General features: G+C 46.8%; 1 protein-coding gene across 3 annotated transcripts in view; it reads left to right on the forward strand.

Moving 5' to 3' along the window:
• The window catches only part of LOC116979221 (short transient receptor potential channel 5-like), a 76,953-nt gene extending 61,883 nt beyond the window's left edge, over window positions 1-15,070 (forward strand). For 2 of the 3 annotated variants that reach the window (XM_033030794.1, XM_033030795.1), the window contains exons 7-11: window positions 1,444-1,639; window positions 7,508-7,711; window positions 10,127-10,168; window positions 12,656-12,745; window positions 13,875-15,070. In XM_033030794.1, the coding sequence (XP_032886685.1) occupies window positions 1,444-1,639; window positions 7,508-7,711; window positions 10,127-10,168; window positions 12,656-12,745; window positions 13,875-14,603 (1,261 nt within the window). In that variant the 3' untranslated portion in view covers window positions 14,604-15,070. The remainder of the gene's footprint in view (window positions 1-1,443; window positions 1,640-7,507; window positions 7,712-10,126; window positions 10,169-12,655; window positions 12,746-13,874) is intronic. The other variant, XM_033030796.1, reaches the window with a different exon arrangement.
• Window positions 15,071-17,504: the final 2,434 nt, after the last annotated feature.

Raw genomic sequence — 17,504 nt, forward strand, 5'->3', positions numbered from 1 at the left:
GAGTAACTCAATGGGCCAGGCAGCATCTCTGGAGAGAAGGTTTCGGGTTGAGACCCTCTTCAGAGGATTAGACATATTTTGTGTCTATTTTTGGTTTCAACCAACATCTGCAGTTCATTCATACACTAATCAAGAAGCAATCGATCTATCTCTGCCTTAAAAATATCCATTGACTTGGCCTCCACAGCCTTCTGTGGCAAAGAATTCCACAGATTCACCACCCTCCGATTAAAGAAATTCCTCCTCATCCCCTTCCTAAAGGAACGACCTTTAATTCTGAGGCCGTGACCTGTGATCCCAGACTCTCCCACGAATGGAAACATCCTCTCCACATCCACTCTATCCAGATGAGCAATGCTTTGTTATCGAAGAACCTGCCACCTGTTTATTAGGATTAAGCTATGGCGACGTTAGTGTTGCTTAGCGATTGTGTTATTGTCTTAACAGAATTAAACGGTGATTAATAACATAACCAAACCCAGCAACTAAACTTGATCGCACCACAGCAAATGATTAAAAAGCAAACTAAGTCAACATTTTAGAATGGCGTTGTTGATCAATAATCTTCTTAGTTTTAGTTTTAGAGTTTTAGAGATACAGCGCCGGAAACAGGCCTTTCGGCCCATCGAGGCCGCACGGACCAGCGATCCCCGCACATTAACACTATCCTACACACACTCGGGACAGTTTTACATTCGCACCAAGCCAATTAATCTACAAACCAGTATGTTTTTGGAATTTGGGAGGAAACTGAAGATCTCGGAGAAAAACCCACGCAGGTCACGGGGAGAACATAGAAACATAGAAACATAGGAAATAGGTGCAGGAGTAGGCCATTCGGCCCTTCGAGCCTGCACCGCCATTCAATATGATCATGGCTGATCATCCAACTCAGTATCCTGTACCTGCCTTCTCTCCATACCCCCTGATCCCTTTAGCCACAAAGGCCACATCTATCTCCCTCTTAAATATAGCCAATGAACTGGCCTCAACTACATTCTATGGCAGAGAGTTCCAGAGATTCACCACTCTCTGTGTGAAAAATGTTTTTCTCATCTCAGTCCTAAAAGATTTCCCCTTTATCCTTAAACTGTGACCCCTTGTCCTGGACTTCCCCAACATGGGGAACAATCTTCCTGCATCTAGCCTGTCCAACCCCTTAAGAATTTTGTACGTTTCTATAAGATCCCCCCTCAATCCTGTACGTACAAACTCCGTACAGACAGCACATGTAGTTGGGAACAAACCCGGGTCTCTGGCATTGTAAGGCAGCAACTCTACCGCTGCGCCACCGTGCTGCCCTGATTGTAATTCGGAATTTTTTCAGAGTGTTGTTTGTTGCTTTCCTGCAGTCTACTGCTGATTCACTCTGCTAATGTTCATTGCCGTGAGTCCGGATACTGTTAAGGTTATGGATATATCACATATCTGTCTCTTCTGCAGGTTGTTTGAGACGCTGCAGTCGCTGTTTTGGTCGGTCTTTGGCCTGTTGAATTTGTACGTCACCAACGTGAAAGCTCGGCACGAGTTCACCGAGTTTGTGGGAGCCACCATGTTTGGAACCTACAATGTCATCTCGCTGGTCGTCCTGCTCAACATGCTGATTGCCATGATGAACAACTCCTACCAACTCATCGCAGTAAGTTCATCACAATGCTTCTTTAAGGAGTGCAGCGTAGGTTCACAAGGTTAATTCCCAGGATGGCGGGACTGTCATATGCTGAGAGAATGGGCTTGTACACTCTGGAGTTTAAAAGGATGAGAGGATATCTTATTGAAACATATAAGATTATTAAGGGTTTGGACACACTAGAGGCAGGAAACATGTTCCCGATGTTGGAGGAGTCCAGAACCAGGGGCCACAGTTTAAGAATAAGGGGTAAGCCATTTAGAACGGAGATGAGGAAACACTTTTTCCACACAGAGAGCTATGGGTCTGTGGAATTCTCTGCCTCAGAGGGTGGTGGAGGTCGGTTCTCTGGATACTTTCAAGAGAGAGCTCGATAGGGCTCTTAAAGATAACGGAGTCAGGGGATATGGGGAGAAGGCAGGAACGGGGTACTGATTGTGGATGATCAGCCATGATCACATTGAATGGCGGTGCTGACTTGAATGGCATCTATTGTCTATTGTCTATTATGTACAGTAGATAGATTGGGAATTTTTTTAGTTTAGTTTAGAGACATCTCCAAATTTGCGGATGACACAAAGCTGGATGGCAGTGTGAGTTGCGAGGAGGATGCTATGAAGCTGCAGGGTGACTTGGACAGGTTGGGTGAGTGGGCAGATGCATGGCAGATGAAGTATAATGTGGATAAATGTGAGGTTATCCACTTTGGTGGCAAGAACAGGAAGGCGTCAGATTAGGAAAAGGGGAGGTGCAACGAGACCTGGGTGTGCTAGTACATCAGACACTGAAAGTAAGCATGCAGGTACAGCAGGCAGTGAAGAAAGCTAATGGCATGTTGGCCTTCATTGCGAGAGGATTTGAGTTTAGGAGCAAGGAGGTCCTACTGCAGTTGTACAGGGCCCTGGTGAGACCGCACCTGGAGTATTGTGTGCAATTTTGGTCTCCTAATTTGAGGAAGGACATTATTGCTATTGAGGGAGTGCAGCGTAGGTTCACCAGGTTAATTCCCGGGATGGCGGGACTGACATATGATGAAAGAATGGATAGACTGGGCTTCTATTCACCGGAATTAAGAAGGATGAGAGGGAATCTTATAGAAACATATAAAATTCTTTGAGGATTGGACAGGTTAGATGCAGGAAAAATGTTCCCAATGTTGGGGGAGTCCAGAACCAGGGGGTCACAGTTTAAGAATTAGGGTTTGGCCATTTAGGATTGAGATGAGGGAAAACTTTTTTACCGGGAGTTGTGAATCTGTGGAATTCTCTGCCTCATAAGGCAGTGGAGGCCAATTCACTGGATGTTTTCAAGAGAGTTAGATTTAGCTCTTAGGGCTAACGGAGTCAAGGGATATGGGGAGAAGGCAGGAACGTGGTACTGATTTTAGATGATCAGCCATGATCATATTGAATGGTGGTTCTGGCTCGAAGGGCCGAATGGCCTACTCCTGCACCTATTTTTCTATGTTTCTATACAGCACTGAAACAGGCCCTTCGGCCCACCGAGTCCGCGCCAATCAGCGATCCCCGCACATTAACACCACACGCTCTGAACTATTTATAATTTATACCAAGCCAATTAACCTACAAATTTGTACGTCTTTGGAGTGTGGGAGGATATTAGAGCACCCGGAGTTTGTATGTAGGAAGGAACTACAGATGCTGGTTTAAACTGAAGATAGACACAAAAAGTTGGAGTAACTCAGCAGGACAGGCATCATCTCTGGAGAGAAGGAATGGGTGACGTTTCGGGTCAAGACCTGAAGAAGGGTCTCGACCCAAAACGCCACCATTCCTTCTCTCCAGAGATGCTGCCTGTCCCGCTGAGTTACTCCCGCTCTTTGTGTCTATCACCGGAGTTTGTACATTCACCCCTGTGTCTGCGTGGGTTTTCTCCGGGTGCTCCGGTTTCCTCCCACACTCCAAAGACGTGCAGATTTGTAGGTTAATTGGCTTCTGTAAACTGAACCTAGTGTGTGTAGGAGAGAACTAGCATACTGGGTGATCACTGGTCGGCATGGACTCAATGGGCCGAAGGGCCTGTATCCACGCTGTATTTCTAAACTAAACTATAGTAAAATGCCACAGAGAAAAATACAAAAGATGCGTAACCATGACAGCAAAGGTCTAATTCAACATCTTCGGTATCATGGTTGGGATTTCACTCAGCAGAGAAAATGCCATCGAGTAAATAGACAACAGACAATAGACAATAGGTGCAGGAGTAGGCCATTCGGCCCTACGAGACAGCACCGCCATTCAATGTGATCATGGCTGATCATCCCCAATCCGTACCCCGTTCCTGCCTTCTCCCCATATCCCCTGACTCCGCTATCTTTAAGAGCCCTATCTAGCTTTTTCTTGAAAGTATCCAGAGAACCTGCCTCCACCGCCCTCGGAGGCAGAGAATTCCACAGACTCGCCACCCTCTGTGACAAAAAGTGTTTCCTCGTCTCTGTTCTAAATGGCTTACCCCTTATTCTTAAACTGTGTGTGGCCCCTGGTTCTGGACATCGGGAGCATGTTTCCTGCCTCTAGCGTGTCCGGTTGGTTGGTATCTGAGATATTATCTCCTTGTCTTACGCATTTAAAATATAATTATTGTTTGCTGTCTTTTAAGATAAATGACCCAGTTCATGTTTTACAATGAGAGCCATTAATAACGTGTAACTAATTGCGTAGAACAATGGTAAACTTGGACCCCACTGATAGCTAAACGCGGGTCTGCCCTGCATCTACATGTCATGTTTACCATTGTGTTCAGATCATCAGCGCAGAGAGAAAGCAGAACTAACCAGGCTCTTGAAGACAGAGAAATATTATGTGTCCAGTTGTGTTTGCATGTCCTCCAAGCTTCACCTTTGATGCTGCACCAGGAGAGCATGTGATTTATAGAGGAGTAGGAGTAGGAGTAGGAGTAGGCCATTCGGCCCTTCGAGCCTGCAACGCCATTCAATATGATCATGGCTGATCATCCAACTCAGTATCCTGTACCTGCCTTCTCTCCATACCCCCTGATCCCTTTAGCCACAAGGGCCACATCTAACTCCCTCTTAAATATAGCCAATGAACTGGCCTCAACTACCTTCTGTGGCAGAGAATTCCAGAGATTCACCACTCTCTTTGTGAAAAATGTTTTCCTCATCTCGGTCTTAAAAGATTTCCCCTTTATCCTTAAACTGTGACCCCTTGTTCTGGACTTCCCCAACATCGAGAACAATCTTCCTGCATGTAGCCTGTCCAACCCCTTAAGAATTTTGTAAGTTTCTATAAGATAGACACAAAATATAAAATTATAATCATATAAAAATATAAACATATAAAATTATAAAAGGACTGGACAAGTTAGATGCAGGAAAAATGTTCCCAATGTTGGGCGAGTCCAGAACCAGGGGCCACAGTCTTAGAATAAAGGGGAGGTCATTTAAGACTGAGGTGAGAAAAAACTTTTTCACCCAGAGAGTTGTGAATTTGTGGAATTCCCTGCCACAGAGGGCAGTGGAGGCCAAAACACTGGATGGATTTAAGAGATAGTTAGATAGAGCTCTAGGGGCTAGTGGAGTCAAGGGATATGGGGAGAAGGCAGGCACGGGTTATTGATAGGGGACGATCAGCCATGATCACAATGAATGGCGGTGCTGGCTCGAAGGGCCGAATGGCCTCCTCCTGCACCTATGTTTCTATGTTAAAAAGCTGGAGTAACTCAGCGGGGGCAGGGGGCATCTCTGGGGAGAAGGAATGGGTGACGTTTAAGAAGGGTCTCGACCCAAAACGTGCGATTTATCCAGTTCCCCTGGATGGCCGATGACTTGTTAAAAGCAGATGGGAAGTTGGGCACTTGGTCGAGAGGTCTATTCTTCTGCAGGACGATCACGAGAAATTATTTCTGTCAGTTGACAGTCTGACACTCTGTAAGTCACAGGCAAATGCAGACGAGGGAAGGAGTGGAGTGTGAGAGAGGGAGAGAGAGAGGGGGAGGGGGAGAGAGGGAGAGAGAGAGAGGGGGAAAGAGAGAGAGGGAGAGAGGGAGAGAGAGAGAGGGAGTGAGAGAGAGAGAGGGAGAGAGAGAGAAGGAGAGAGAGAGGCAGAGAGAGAGGTAGACAGAGAGAGGGAGGGAGAGAGAGAGGGAAAGAGAGAGAGGGAAAGATAGATGGAGAGACAGAGAGGGAGAGAGAGAGAGGGAGAGAGAGGGAAAGAGAGATGGAGAGAGAGAGAGAGGGAGACAGAGAGAGAGGCAGAGAGAGGAAAATAGAAAGAAGGAGAGAGAGGCAGAGAGGAGAGAGAGGAAGACAGAGAGAGAGCGAGAGGCAGAGAGAGAGAGAGAGAGAGAGAGAGAGAGAGCCACATAGACAATGGGACAAGGGCAATGGGGCTACAGTCTCACACAATCAGAGTGAGGGTGAGTCAGTATTGCAACCAGGCAGCACAGATCCAGCATCCACCCTGGACCATGGGCAGAGGTCCCACATCCCAACACACAGCACAGAAACACAGAGCATCAACTTGGGGTGGCACAGCGGGTAGAACCGCTGCCTCGCAGCTCCAGAAACCCCGGGTTCGATCCTGACCTCAAATGCTGTCCGTGTGGAGTTTGCACGTTCTCCCTGTGACCATGTGGGTTTCCTCCGGGTGCTCTGGTTTCCTCCCACATCCCAAGGCCGGTTAACTGTCCCTCTGCAGATCGCCCCCTGGTGGGTATGGAGAGGATCACACAGAGCTGGTGTGGACTGGCGAGCGATGGCCGGTGCGGACTTGACGGGCCGAAGGGCCTGTTTCATAGAAACATAGACAATAGGTGCAGGAGGAGGCCATTTGGCCCTTCGAGCCAGCACCGCCATTCATTGTGATCATGGCTGATCGTCCGCAATCAATAACCCGTGCCTGCCTTCTCCCCATATCCCTTGATTCCACTAGCCCCTAGAGCTCTATCTAACTCTCTCTTAAATCCATCCAGTGACTTGGCCTCCACTGCCCTCTGTGGCAGGGAATTCCACAAATTCACAACTCTCTGGGTGAAAAAAAATGTTCTCACCTCAGTCCTACATGACCTCCCCTTTATTCTAAGACTGTGGCCCCTGGTTCTGGACTCGCCCAACATTGGGAACATTTTTCCTGCATCTAGCTTGACCAGTCCTTTTATAATTTTATATGTTTCTATAAGAAACCCCCCTCATCCTCCTAAACTCCAGTGAATACAAGCCTTTCAATCTTTCCTCATATGACAGTCCCGCCATCCCAGGGATCAATCTCGTGAACCTACGCTGCACTGCCTCATTCACAAGGATGTCCTTCCTCAAATTAGGAGACCAAAACTGTACACAATTGTACACTGTTTCCATGCCATATATCTCTAAACTAACCTAAACTAAATATCTGATCGCTAAAATAATTGTCTCGGCATGTTCATTTCCATCAGCTGTAGATGTGGTTCCGTTTTGTTATTGCACCGTGTACCGAGGTACAGTGAGTGTAAGGCTTCGTTTTGCATACGAACCAAACCGATCAGATAGACCATGCAAACATACACTCAAGTCAAACTCCAGTACAATAGGTAGAGCAAAGGGGAAGATACAGAGTGCAGAATGTAGTTCTCAGCAGTGTAGACAAAGTCCAATGTCCGCAATGGGGTAGAGGTGAATCGGACAGTACCCTAGCTTATGGAGGGACCGTTCAGAAGCCTGATAACAGAGGGGAAGAAGCTGTTCCTGTGTCTGGGGGAGTAGGGAGAAGTAGGAATGACCGGGGTGGGACAAGTCTCTGACTGCAAATAGGAGATTGGTGGTCAGTGCGGACACGGTGGGCCGAAGGGCCTGTTCGTGTGCTTGTACGATGCTATGGTTTTGTTTGTGACCACCCGTGTCTTCGATCTCATTGCCAGGACCACGCTGACATAGAGTGGAAATTTGCCCGGACAAAGCTCTGGATGAGTTACTTTGATGAAGGTGCGACCCTTCCGCCACCTTTCAACATCATCCCCAGCCCAAAGTCCATCTGGTACCTGTGTAAATGGCTGCACGCTCAGATCTGCCCAGGCAGCGACACGAAGCACGAGCAGAAACACGAAAACCTCAAGGAATTTACAGTATGAAGCCACGTCTTTTTTTTATCTCTGCATAGTATTGGCGTTTACAGATTCAGATACAGATTCAGATTCAATCTTAATCTTAAACGACAACGAAATGCCGTTAGCGTCTCACCCAGAAGAGTGAACATGGAATATGAGCAGTAAAATATATATACGTCCATACAGGCGTAGTAGTGGAATTTTTCTGGGGGAAGAAGTGCCCGGGGGGAGGGGGTGACTGGCAATCACCGAGGTGCAGAGTTAAGTAATGTAACAGCCGCAGGATGGAAGGAGGGTAAACAGTCTGTGGTTGGGGTGAGAGCAGTCCTTGACGATGCTGAGCGCCCTTCGTAGACAACGCTTGCTTTGGACAGACTCAATGGAGGGGAGTGAGGAACCGGTGATGCGTTGGGCAGTTTTCACCACCCTCTGCAGTGCTTTCCGGTCGGAGACAGAGCAGTTGCCGTACCATACTGTGATACATTGTTCCCCTTCATTCCCATTACCATTACGGTGGCGCAGCGGTAGAGTTGCTGCCTCGCAGCGCCAGAGAGCCGGGTTCGATCCAGGCTGCGGGTGCTGTCTGTACGGAGTTTGCACGTTCTCCCCGTGACCTGCGTGGGTTTTCTCCAGGCACTCAGGTTTCCTCCCACATCCCAAACACGAGTGTATAGGCTAACTGGCATAGCAAAAATTGTAAATTGTCCCTAGTGTGTGTAGGAGAGTGCTAGTATACGCGGGTCGCTGGTCGCCGCGGATTCAGTGGGCCGAAGGGCCTGTTTCCGCGCTGTATCTATTATTAAACTAAAACTTGGCATATCTGCATTCTGACGTCAGTCTACAAGCTAGTTATTGTTTGCTGCTGCCAATGTATCTGGAGATTATTGATCTGGAAACGACTTGGCCTTTCCAAGTCTCAAAATTGGTTTAAGAAACCAAATCTCATCAAAGTCTGTTAGACTTGCTTCCATTTGCCCATGGTTACTCAATTTCATGGGAGATTAGACAATTACATTGGAAACCACAAAGTTCAGTTTAGTTACGATAGTTCAGTCACGTGTACCGAGGTGTTTAAGAAGGAACTGCAGATGCTGGAAAATCGAAGGGAGACAAAAGTGCTGGAGAAACTCAGCGGGTGCAGCAGCATCTATGGAGCGAAGGAAATAGGCAACGTTTCGGGCCGAAACCCTTCTTCAGACTGATGGGGGCGGGGAGAAGAAAGGAAAAAGGAGGAGGAGGAGCCCGAGGGCTGAGGGAGAGATAGCAAGGGGAGGAGACAGCAAGGGCTAACAAAATTGGGAGAATTCAATGTTCATGAACCCAGGATGCAGACTCCCCAAGCGGAATATGAGGTGCTGTTCCTCCAATTTCCGGTGGTGCCTGCTCTGGCCATGGAGGAGACCCAGGACAGAGAGGTCGGACACGGAATGGGAGGGGGAGTTGAGCAGAGGGACAATGAAAGACCTTTTTGTTGCGCGCTCTCCAGTCAGCGGAAAGACCAGACATGTCCACAAAGGCAGCACGGTGGCACAACGGTAGAGTTGCTGCCTCACAGCGCCAGAGACCTGGGTTTGAACCTGACTATAGGTCCAGCCTGTACGAAGTTTGTACCTTCTCCCTGTGACTGCGTGGGTTTTCCCCGGGTGCTCTGGTTTCCTCCCACATTCCAAAGACATACTGGTTTGTAGGTTAATTGGCTTTGGTAAAAATTGTAAATTGTAACCCAATGTGTGTGTGTAGGTCAGTGTTCGTGTATGGGGATCGCTGGTCGGCGCGGACCCGGTGAGCCAAATAACCTGTCTCTGCACTGTATCTCCAAACTACACTAAACTAATCAAGCCAATGACCAGATACAGGTTAAAGGGAATAATGTTTAGTGCAAAATAAAGTCCAGTAAAGTCTGATTAAAGAAAGTCCGAGGGTCTCCAATGAGGTGGATGGTTGGTCTCTCTTGGGATATTTCTGATAGCCCTGTCCCACGGTACGAGTTCATTCCAAGAGCTCTCCCGAGTGTAAAAAAAATCAAACTCGTGGTAAGCACGGAGAATTAACTTCGGAGCTCGGGGACGTCTCAGCGTTAACGACAGGTACTCGGGAAGACTCGCTAACGGCAGGTAAGCACGGGAAGACTCGGGAAGATTTTTCAACACATGTTGAAAAATGTCCACGAGAGCCCCGAGTACCGACGAGTGGCCATTACCGTAAATCTCCAAGTTCGAATCAAGGCAAACTCGGGAGAGCTCTTGGAATGAACTCGTACCGTGGGACAGGGTAATATGATGACAGGAATGTTGCCAACAGGTGGAGTTTGTGAAACCTTATCAACTGCAGTCCATTTATTTCTGAATATTTGTTTAACGGCTCCCAGATAATGTTTGCAGAGTTGTGTTTTTTTTGTAGTTGAATGATTTTCTGAAATCTTTCTTTTGTCAGGAGCGACATGCAGACGACTTGATCCAAAACCAACACTACCAGGTTTGCTGACCAGTCAGTATTACAGACGTCACATCAAATCAACATCACAATCCTCCCTACACTGGCAAAATATGTCAACAAGCCCATTGTATTCATGCTATTCATTATCAACCATTCATCTCTCTCTTTTTTCTCTCTCTCCCTCTCTTTCTCACTCATTCTCTCCTTTTCTCTCTCTTTTTCTCACTTTCTCACTTTCTCTCTCTCATTCTCTCCCTTCCTCCTTATTCTATCATAGCCTCATAGACACAGAGTCTGAGTGCCTGGAAATAGGCCCTTCGTCCCAACACGCCCACTCCACCCAATATGCCGTATCCACACTGGCCCTTATCCCCTTAAACCTGTCCTATCCATGTACCTGTCCAAATGTTGGTTAAACGTTGTGATAGTACCAGCCACAACTACCTCCTTTGGCAGCTCGAGTGAGGATGGGTCTCAACCTGAAACTTAGGCCTATCCATATTCTCTAGAGATGCTCCCTGATCTGCTGTGTCTGAAAAAAGGTCCGATCCGAAACGTGTCCTTCCAGTAATTAAACGGGTGAGGCAGCACCTCTGAACATTATTCCCATATCATGTATCATGTACCTTACCTAAGGTAGACACAAAATGTTGGAGTAACTCAGCGGGTGAGGCAGCATCTCTGGAAGGAAGGAATAGGCGAGACCTGAGACGTTGCTAATTCATCTCTCCATAGACGCTGCCTCACCCGCTGAGTTACTCCAGCATTTTGTGTCTACCTTCAATTTACCAGCATCTGCAGTTCTTTCTTAAACATTTTGACCCACTTGTACTTTCTTAACATAACATGAAGCAAAATATTGAATTAACCCATTCCACATCATTCACTGACAAATACCTCAAGGATATTGTGGTCTGAAGAAGGGTCTCGACCCGAAACGTAGCCCATTCCTTCTCTCCAGAGATGCTGCCTGTCCCGCTGAGTTATTCCAGCGTTTAGTGTCTATCTCAAGGATCACTTCCGTTGTTCACTATCCAAGGTGATAAGTCCAATGCAATTATTTGTTTTCCTGGTTATTATGAAGCGCTGACACAAGATATCTCCGTCTGGCTCTTACCACTATCTTCTTCCCACTCATATCTATTCCATTGCTCAAACCTACACTCATAATGCTCATTGTACACTTTCACCTGTTGCTATACATACATTATAGACTTGAAGCCAATTCTAGTGCAGTTCGCACAGTGCAGTAACAAGGCCACAAACTCTTGCTTGATATTTATTTGCGAACAAACTTACTTTCTTATCCATCTTACTAAATACTTTGCGACATGGTGGCGCAGCAGTAGAGTTGCTGCCTTACAGCGCCAGAGACCCAGGTTCGATCCTGACTACGGGTGCTGTCTGTACGCAGTTTGTATCTTCTCCCCGTGACCTGCGTGGGTTTTCTCCGGGTGCTCCGGTTTCCTCCCACATTCGAAAGACGTACAGGTTTGTACGTTAATTGGCTTGGTGTAATTGTTAAATTGTCCCTCGTGTGTGTAGGATAGTGTTAATGTGCGGGGATCGCTGGACGGCACGGACTCGGTGGGCCGAAGGGCCTGTTTCCGCGCTGTATCTCTAAACTAAACTAAACTACAATATGATATTTAGGCAAGCACTGGACATGAGTAATCCAAATGAACCATGTTAAACATTGATGTGATGTCAGTGTACTGTTTCCACAAAGGTTTATCATGGAGATATTTATTCTTTGTTAATGAAGTCAATTAACGAGATGCGTATCTTTAGCTGACATCATTAAACGTACATTGTACGTAATGCTCTACCCTTCTATTGACTTTAACATTTTAAATAAACATATTTAAATTGTTCCTGCTATTTTGCCAAACCATTTTATTCCCATCAATTCTAAATAGACAATGAAAACGTCTCTTATTTCAGCCAAAAATAACAATTATGAACCAGAATAAATATTGTATTTTAAATCGTATCCTTTGGATAGAAGTGATAGGGATCGTCTTTTTATGGAAAGCCTAAAGGAAAAATAATTAGATTTAATCGAAGTAAAGCATTTACAAGAGAAGACATTGTCATTTTATGAAGCTGTGTTAAATATCTAGTTAATAATGTGCATGAGATTCCATATTAATATTGCTGGCCTTTTAATGGAGAATTTGGTTTTGGTTAAATCCTGTTGACAATGTAAACTAAAGGGCCTGTCACACTTGGGCGTCATTTGCGCGTCATGTATGCGACATAATTTACGCGTCACGACGCGCGCATGGCGTGCATTACGCGCGCATTGTGCGTGGTGACCTAGGCAGTGACGCGCGGTTGCGTGCGGTTGCGCGCAGCTGCGGGCGGTTGCTGGCGGCGCCCCAGGATTTTGGGATTCACAAAATCTTCGCGCGCTACCTACGTGACGCCCAAATGACGCCCAAGTGGAACAGGCCACTTAATGGTTCAAAAGCAAACTGAAATGATGTATGGAAAATTATTCCATTGTTCCTTTTCATCTGACAGGAGGTTATTAAAAATTTAGTAAAGAGGTACGTTGCAGCGATGATCAGAAGTGCCAAGACCGACGAAGGACTGACTGAAGAAAATTTTAAGGTACACATAGATCTTGCTTCACAGCCTTACATTCTGCTATTAATCTTTGTACGTCAACAGCAGAAAATGGTAGGATTTACTCAGCAGGACAGTCGGCATCTGTGAGGAGAATGATCGTTAATTGGTTGAAAAGATGTCGTAACATGAATGAATTAATTAATTATTTATTGTCACATGTCACAGTGTATTTCTTTGCTTTGCATAGCCAAGGTATGCAAAGAGTGGCCACATAAAGGGCGCTGAGAAGTAACAAAGTATCCCACGCCAGGTCCTCCTTTGTTCCCTCCCCCACCCCTATCATCTCCCCCACCCCTATTCCCTCCCCCTACACCTATCATCTCCCCCCCACCCCCCCTACACCTATCATCTCCCCCCACACCCCCTTTCCCCTTCACACTCCCCCCCCCCTTCACACTCCCCCTCCACCCTCATTTCTCCCCCTTCCCGGCAGTCTCCCAACACCGGGTCCTCCTTTGACAATGGAGGAGGCCCAGGACAGAAAGGTCAGAGTGACAATGAGAGGAACCTCCTCCACTGTCAGAGTGAGGCCCAGCGCCAAATTAGAGGAACAGCACCTCATATTTCACTTGGTTAGCTTACACCCCAGCGGTATGAACATTGACTTGTGGACGATCAGCCATGATCACATTGAATGGCGGTGCTGGCTCGAAGGGCCGAATGGCCTCCTCCTGCACCTATTGTCTATTGTCTATTGACTTCTCTAACTCGAAATAGCTCTTGCTTTTCCTCTCTCTCCATCCCCTCCCCTTCCCAGTTCGTCCACCAGTCTTACTGTCTCCGACTACATTCTATCTCTGTCCCACCCACTCCCACTGACGTAGGGTCTCGACCCGAAACATCAGCCATTCCTTCTCCCCAGAGATGCTGCCTGTCCCGCTGAGTTACTCCAGCATTTTGTGTCTACGTTCGATTTAAACCAACATCTGCAGTCCTTTCCTACCCATACAACACACACATGTCGATACAGTATATAGCATACGGTATATATGTCTGCATAGCTGATGGTATATGTCGTATAGTATATGTGGTCATATATATGCGTTCGTATAGCATATATCGTATAGCATATCGCATGAAATATAGCGTGTTCTTTTTCTTACGATGGTAGGAACTGAAGCAAGATATCTCCAGCTTCCGCTATGAAGTTCTTGACCTACTTGGGAATAGAAAGTCATCTCGGAGAACGTATTCGACCAGCAGCGATGGCATGCAAATGGATGAAGATAGTGCAGATGATAAGATCAACCAAATAGTGTCGTTCAGCTTGGGAGGAGAAAGTAACGACAAAAAGAAGCTGAAAATGAACTCGTTCAGCGTCTCGGCGCTCATTAAGTCAGTTTCCGGCATCGACCTGGAGGAGAAGGCGCGGAATAGCCGGCTGAGCAAGCAACCTTCTACCATCCAAAACGGCAACCGCTTGCAGGGGTACCCGAACTCCAAGGGGGATTCCTTTAAACGTCTCGGCCTACTCTTCACCAAGATGAACGGCCAGCTGTCGGAAACGTCTCCAGAGCCGGTCGCCAGCATTTCCGACGGGCTACTCCAAGCGCACAACATGTGGCAGGACTTCAGGTACACCCAGATCCCCAGCCCCGCCAACAGGGCCAGGAGCGAGAGCAGCCTCCATGCAGTCGGTCTCAATGAGGCCAACACAATCGATAGCCATTGTCCAACGAACCACACAGACTCATTCCCTTGCTCTTCCAATATCAGTGCCTCCAGCAATAAGCTCATTGACTCATCGAGTGATGTCTATGATTCGTGGGGAGAAGCCTGTGACTTGCTGATGACCAGGTGGAACAGCCATCAAGAGGGCTATGTAACTACTCAGTTATAATCGGCAAGACTACATGGGATAGGACTTTATCGCAAGGCGATTTGGGTCACATCCACATGGAATTATCTTTAAAACTATCAAATATCTGGAACGCAAAAAGGCTGTAAAAAGGGGCATTTCCTATAAAGGAAAACCCTGCTTTCCGTAAATTACCAGGAGAATAGTGCGAATACTATCGAGCCTCATAGCGATCACCGTTATTTATCCACAAACCCCACAGCTACTTCAGGCCCAGGCACAGAATGGAAGAGCTTGGATTAAGAAGATGGGCCATTCTGCAATTAGCTTTGCCAAGCAGCATCTCACTGGACTGCCCATTCAGACCCATTGACCGACATAAACCCCTGTCTGTACCCGCACAGCAGATACCAAGTAAACTTGCCACAGAAAGTTGTCATTTTAAGTCTAAATACATTTTTTTTTATTGGTGTGTGAATTACAGCCAGTAAACCTCTCTTATACCAAAACGTACTTATCGCAATCTGGTGTCTGATTTATTCAGGTTCTGAAGGTTCAGGTGCAAGTTTAGTGTAAGGTCATGGGGTCATCGGTGATAGGAGCAGAATTAGGCCATTTGGCCCATCAAGTCTACTCTGCCATTCAATCATAGAAACATAGAAACATAGAAAATAGGTGCAGGAGTAGGCCATTCGGCCCTTCGAGCCTGCACCGCCATTCAATATGATCATGGCTGATCATCCAACTCAGTATCCTGTACCTGCCTTCTCTCCATACCCCCTGATCCCTTTAGCCACAAGTTCCACATCTAACTCCCTCTTAAATATAGCCAATGAACTGGCCTCAACTACCTTCTGCGGCAGAGAATTCCAGAGATTCACCACTCTCTGTGTGAAAAATGTTTTTTCTCATCTCGGTCCTCAAAGATTTCCCCCTTATCCTTAAACTGTGACCCTTTGTTCTGGACTTCCCCAACATCGGGAACAATCTATAGGATCCCCCCTCAATCTTCTAAATTCTAGCGAGTACAAGCCGAGTCTATCCAGTCTTTCTTCATATGAAAGTCCTGACATCCCAGGAATCATGGCTGATCTATCCCTCCCTCCTAACCCCATTATCCTGCCTCCTCCCCATTATTATTGTCATGTTTACCATCAGATCTCAAGCCTCAAAATTTAAATCATCCACGTCAGAGTGCCAGCGAATCCTGTCAGAGTGAGGCCCAGCGCACACTGGAGGAACAGCACCTCATATTTCGCTTGAGCAGCTTACACCCCAGCGGTACGAATATTGACTTCTCTAACTTCAAGTTACCCCTGCATCCCCTGTCTCTCCGTCCCTCCCCCACCCAAGTCATTGTACGAGGTTCAAAGTCGTCTTGTCGAGTCTCGTTGTCTGTAACTCATTTTCACCCAGCCCACAGCTAACAATGTCCTGTTTCCTTCATCATCGTGACTTTTTTGCATATCTTTCATCCATTTGTTCTAGATCTCTCGACATCACCGTCTATATCTCTCCTTTCCCTTTCCCCTGACTCTCAGTCTGAAGAAGGGTCCCGACCCGAAACGTCACCCATATCTTTTCTCCAGAGATGCTGCCTGACCCGCTGAGTTACTCCAGCTTTTAGCGTCTCTCTTTGGCTTAATCCAGCATCTGCAGTTCCTTCCTGCATGAATATCCATGGCGACGCTCAGCTGATTCGCCAGCGGTCTCGTGTGAATAAAGAAAACTGTTTAGAAAACTGTGACACAGGGATCATAAGGTTCAGGTGGAACGAGGCAGATCACATCAGAAACAAATAGAGGAACACAGAGTGCTGGAGTAACCCTGCGGGTCAGGCAGCATCTCTGGAAAACATGGATAGATGACGTTTCGGGTTGAGACCCTTCTTCAGACAAATAGATTTGCACCATTTGCAAAGTCCCATCCGCACGCTAAGTCTATGGGGCGGCGCCCAGCATAAGGATACGGGAGATCCCAAAGACCCCCTGCTGTGAATCCTGACCCAAGCGGGCAGGCGTGAACATGTCTCATTCCCTTGTCTGCTCCACTGACACAATTCCCATGGCTCATAAACTAGACTGACCAACATTTATCCCTTTAGTTCTCTAATTAGAACTACAGGGCAGCACGGTGGCGCAGCGGTAGAGTTGCTGCCTCACAGCGCCAGAGACCCGGGTTCAATCCTGACCACGGGTGCTGTCTGTACGGAGTTTGCACATTCAGGTTGGCTACTGTAAATTGTCCCTCGCGTAGAGGATGTAACTAGAGTATCGGTGACCATTGGTGGGCGCGGACTCGGTGGGCTAGAGGGCCTATTTTAATGCTCTATCTCAAAATTATAAATTAAACTAATATATATTATTTTGTTCTCTTATAGACAATATAGACAATAGGTGCAGGAGTAGGCCATTCGGCCCTTTGAGCCAGCACCACCATTCAATGTGATCATGGCTGATCATCCACGATCAGTAACCCGTTCCTGCCTTCTACCCATATCCCTTGACTCCGCTATCTTCAGAGGGCGATGGAGGCAGGTTCTCTGGATGCTTTCAAGAGAGAGCTAGATAGGGCTCTTAAAAAGGCACCTATTGTCATAGTCTATTGTCTTTTCAAAATGTCACTTCTCCAATTAAAGGTTGATGCACTTAAGGGGAAAATAACATTTCCCTAGCTACTTTGAGGATATGTATTCCTGATTCAAACAACAGTCAGAGACCTACAGCATGGATAAAGGCCCTTCAACCCAACTCATCTATGCTAACCATGATGCCCCATCTATTCTAGTCCCGTTTGCCTGCGGTTGGTCCATATCCCTCTAATCATTTCCAAACTATATATCTGTCCAATTGTCTTTTAAATGTCCTTGTTGTACCTCACCAAGGTAGCTTGTTCCATACACCCATCTATGTGAAAATGCTGCTCCTCGAGTTTGTATTCAAC

This window comes from Amblyraja radiata, chromosome 12 (genome assembly GCF_010909765.2).
Source record: "Amblyraja radiata isolate CabotCenter1 chromosome 12, sAmbRad1.1.pri, whole genome shotgun sequence".
NCBI classification, from domain to species: Eukaryota; Metazoa; Chordata; class Chondrichthyes; order Rajiformes; family Rajidae; genus Amblyraja; species Amblyraja radiata.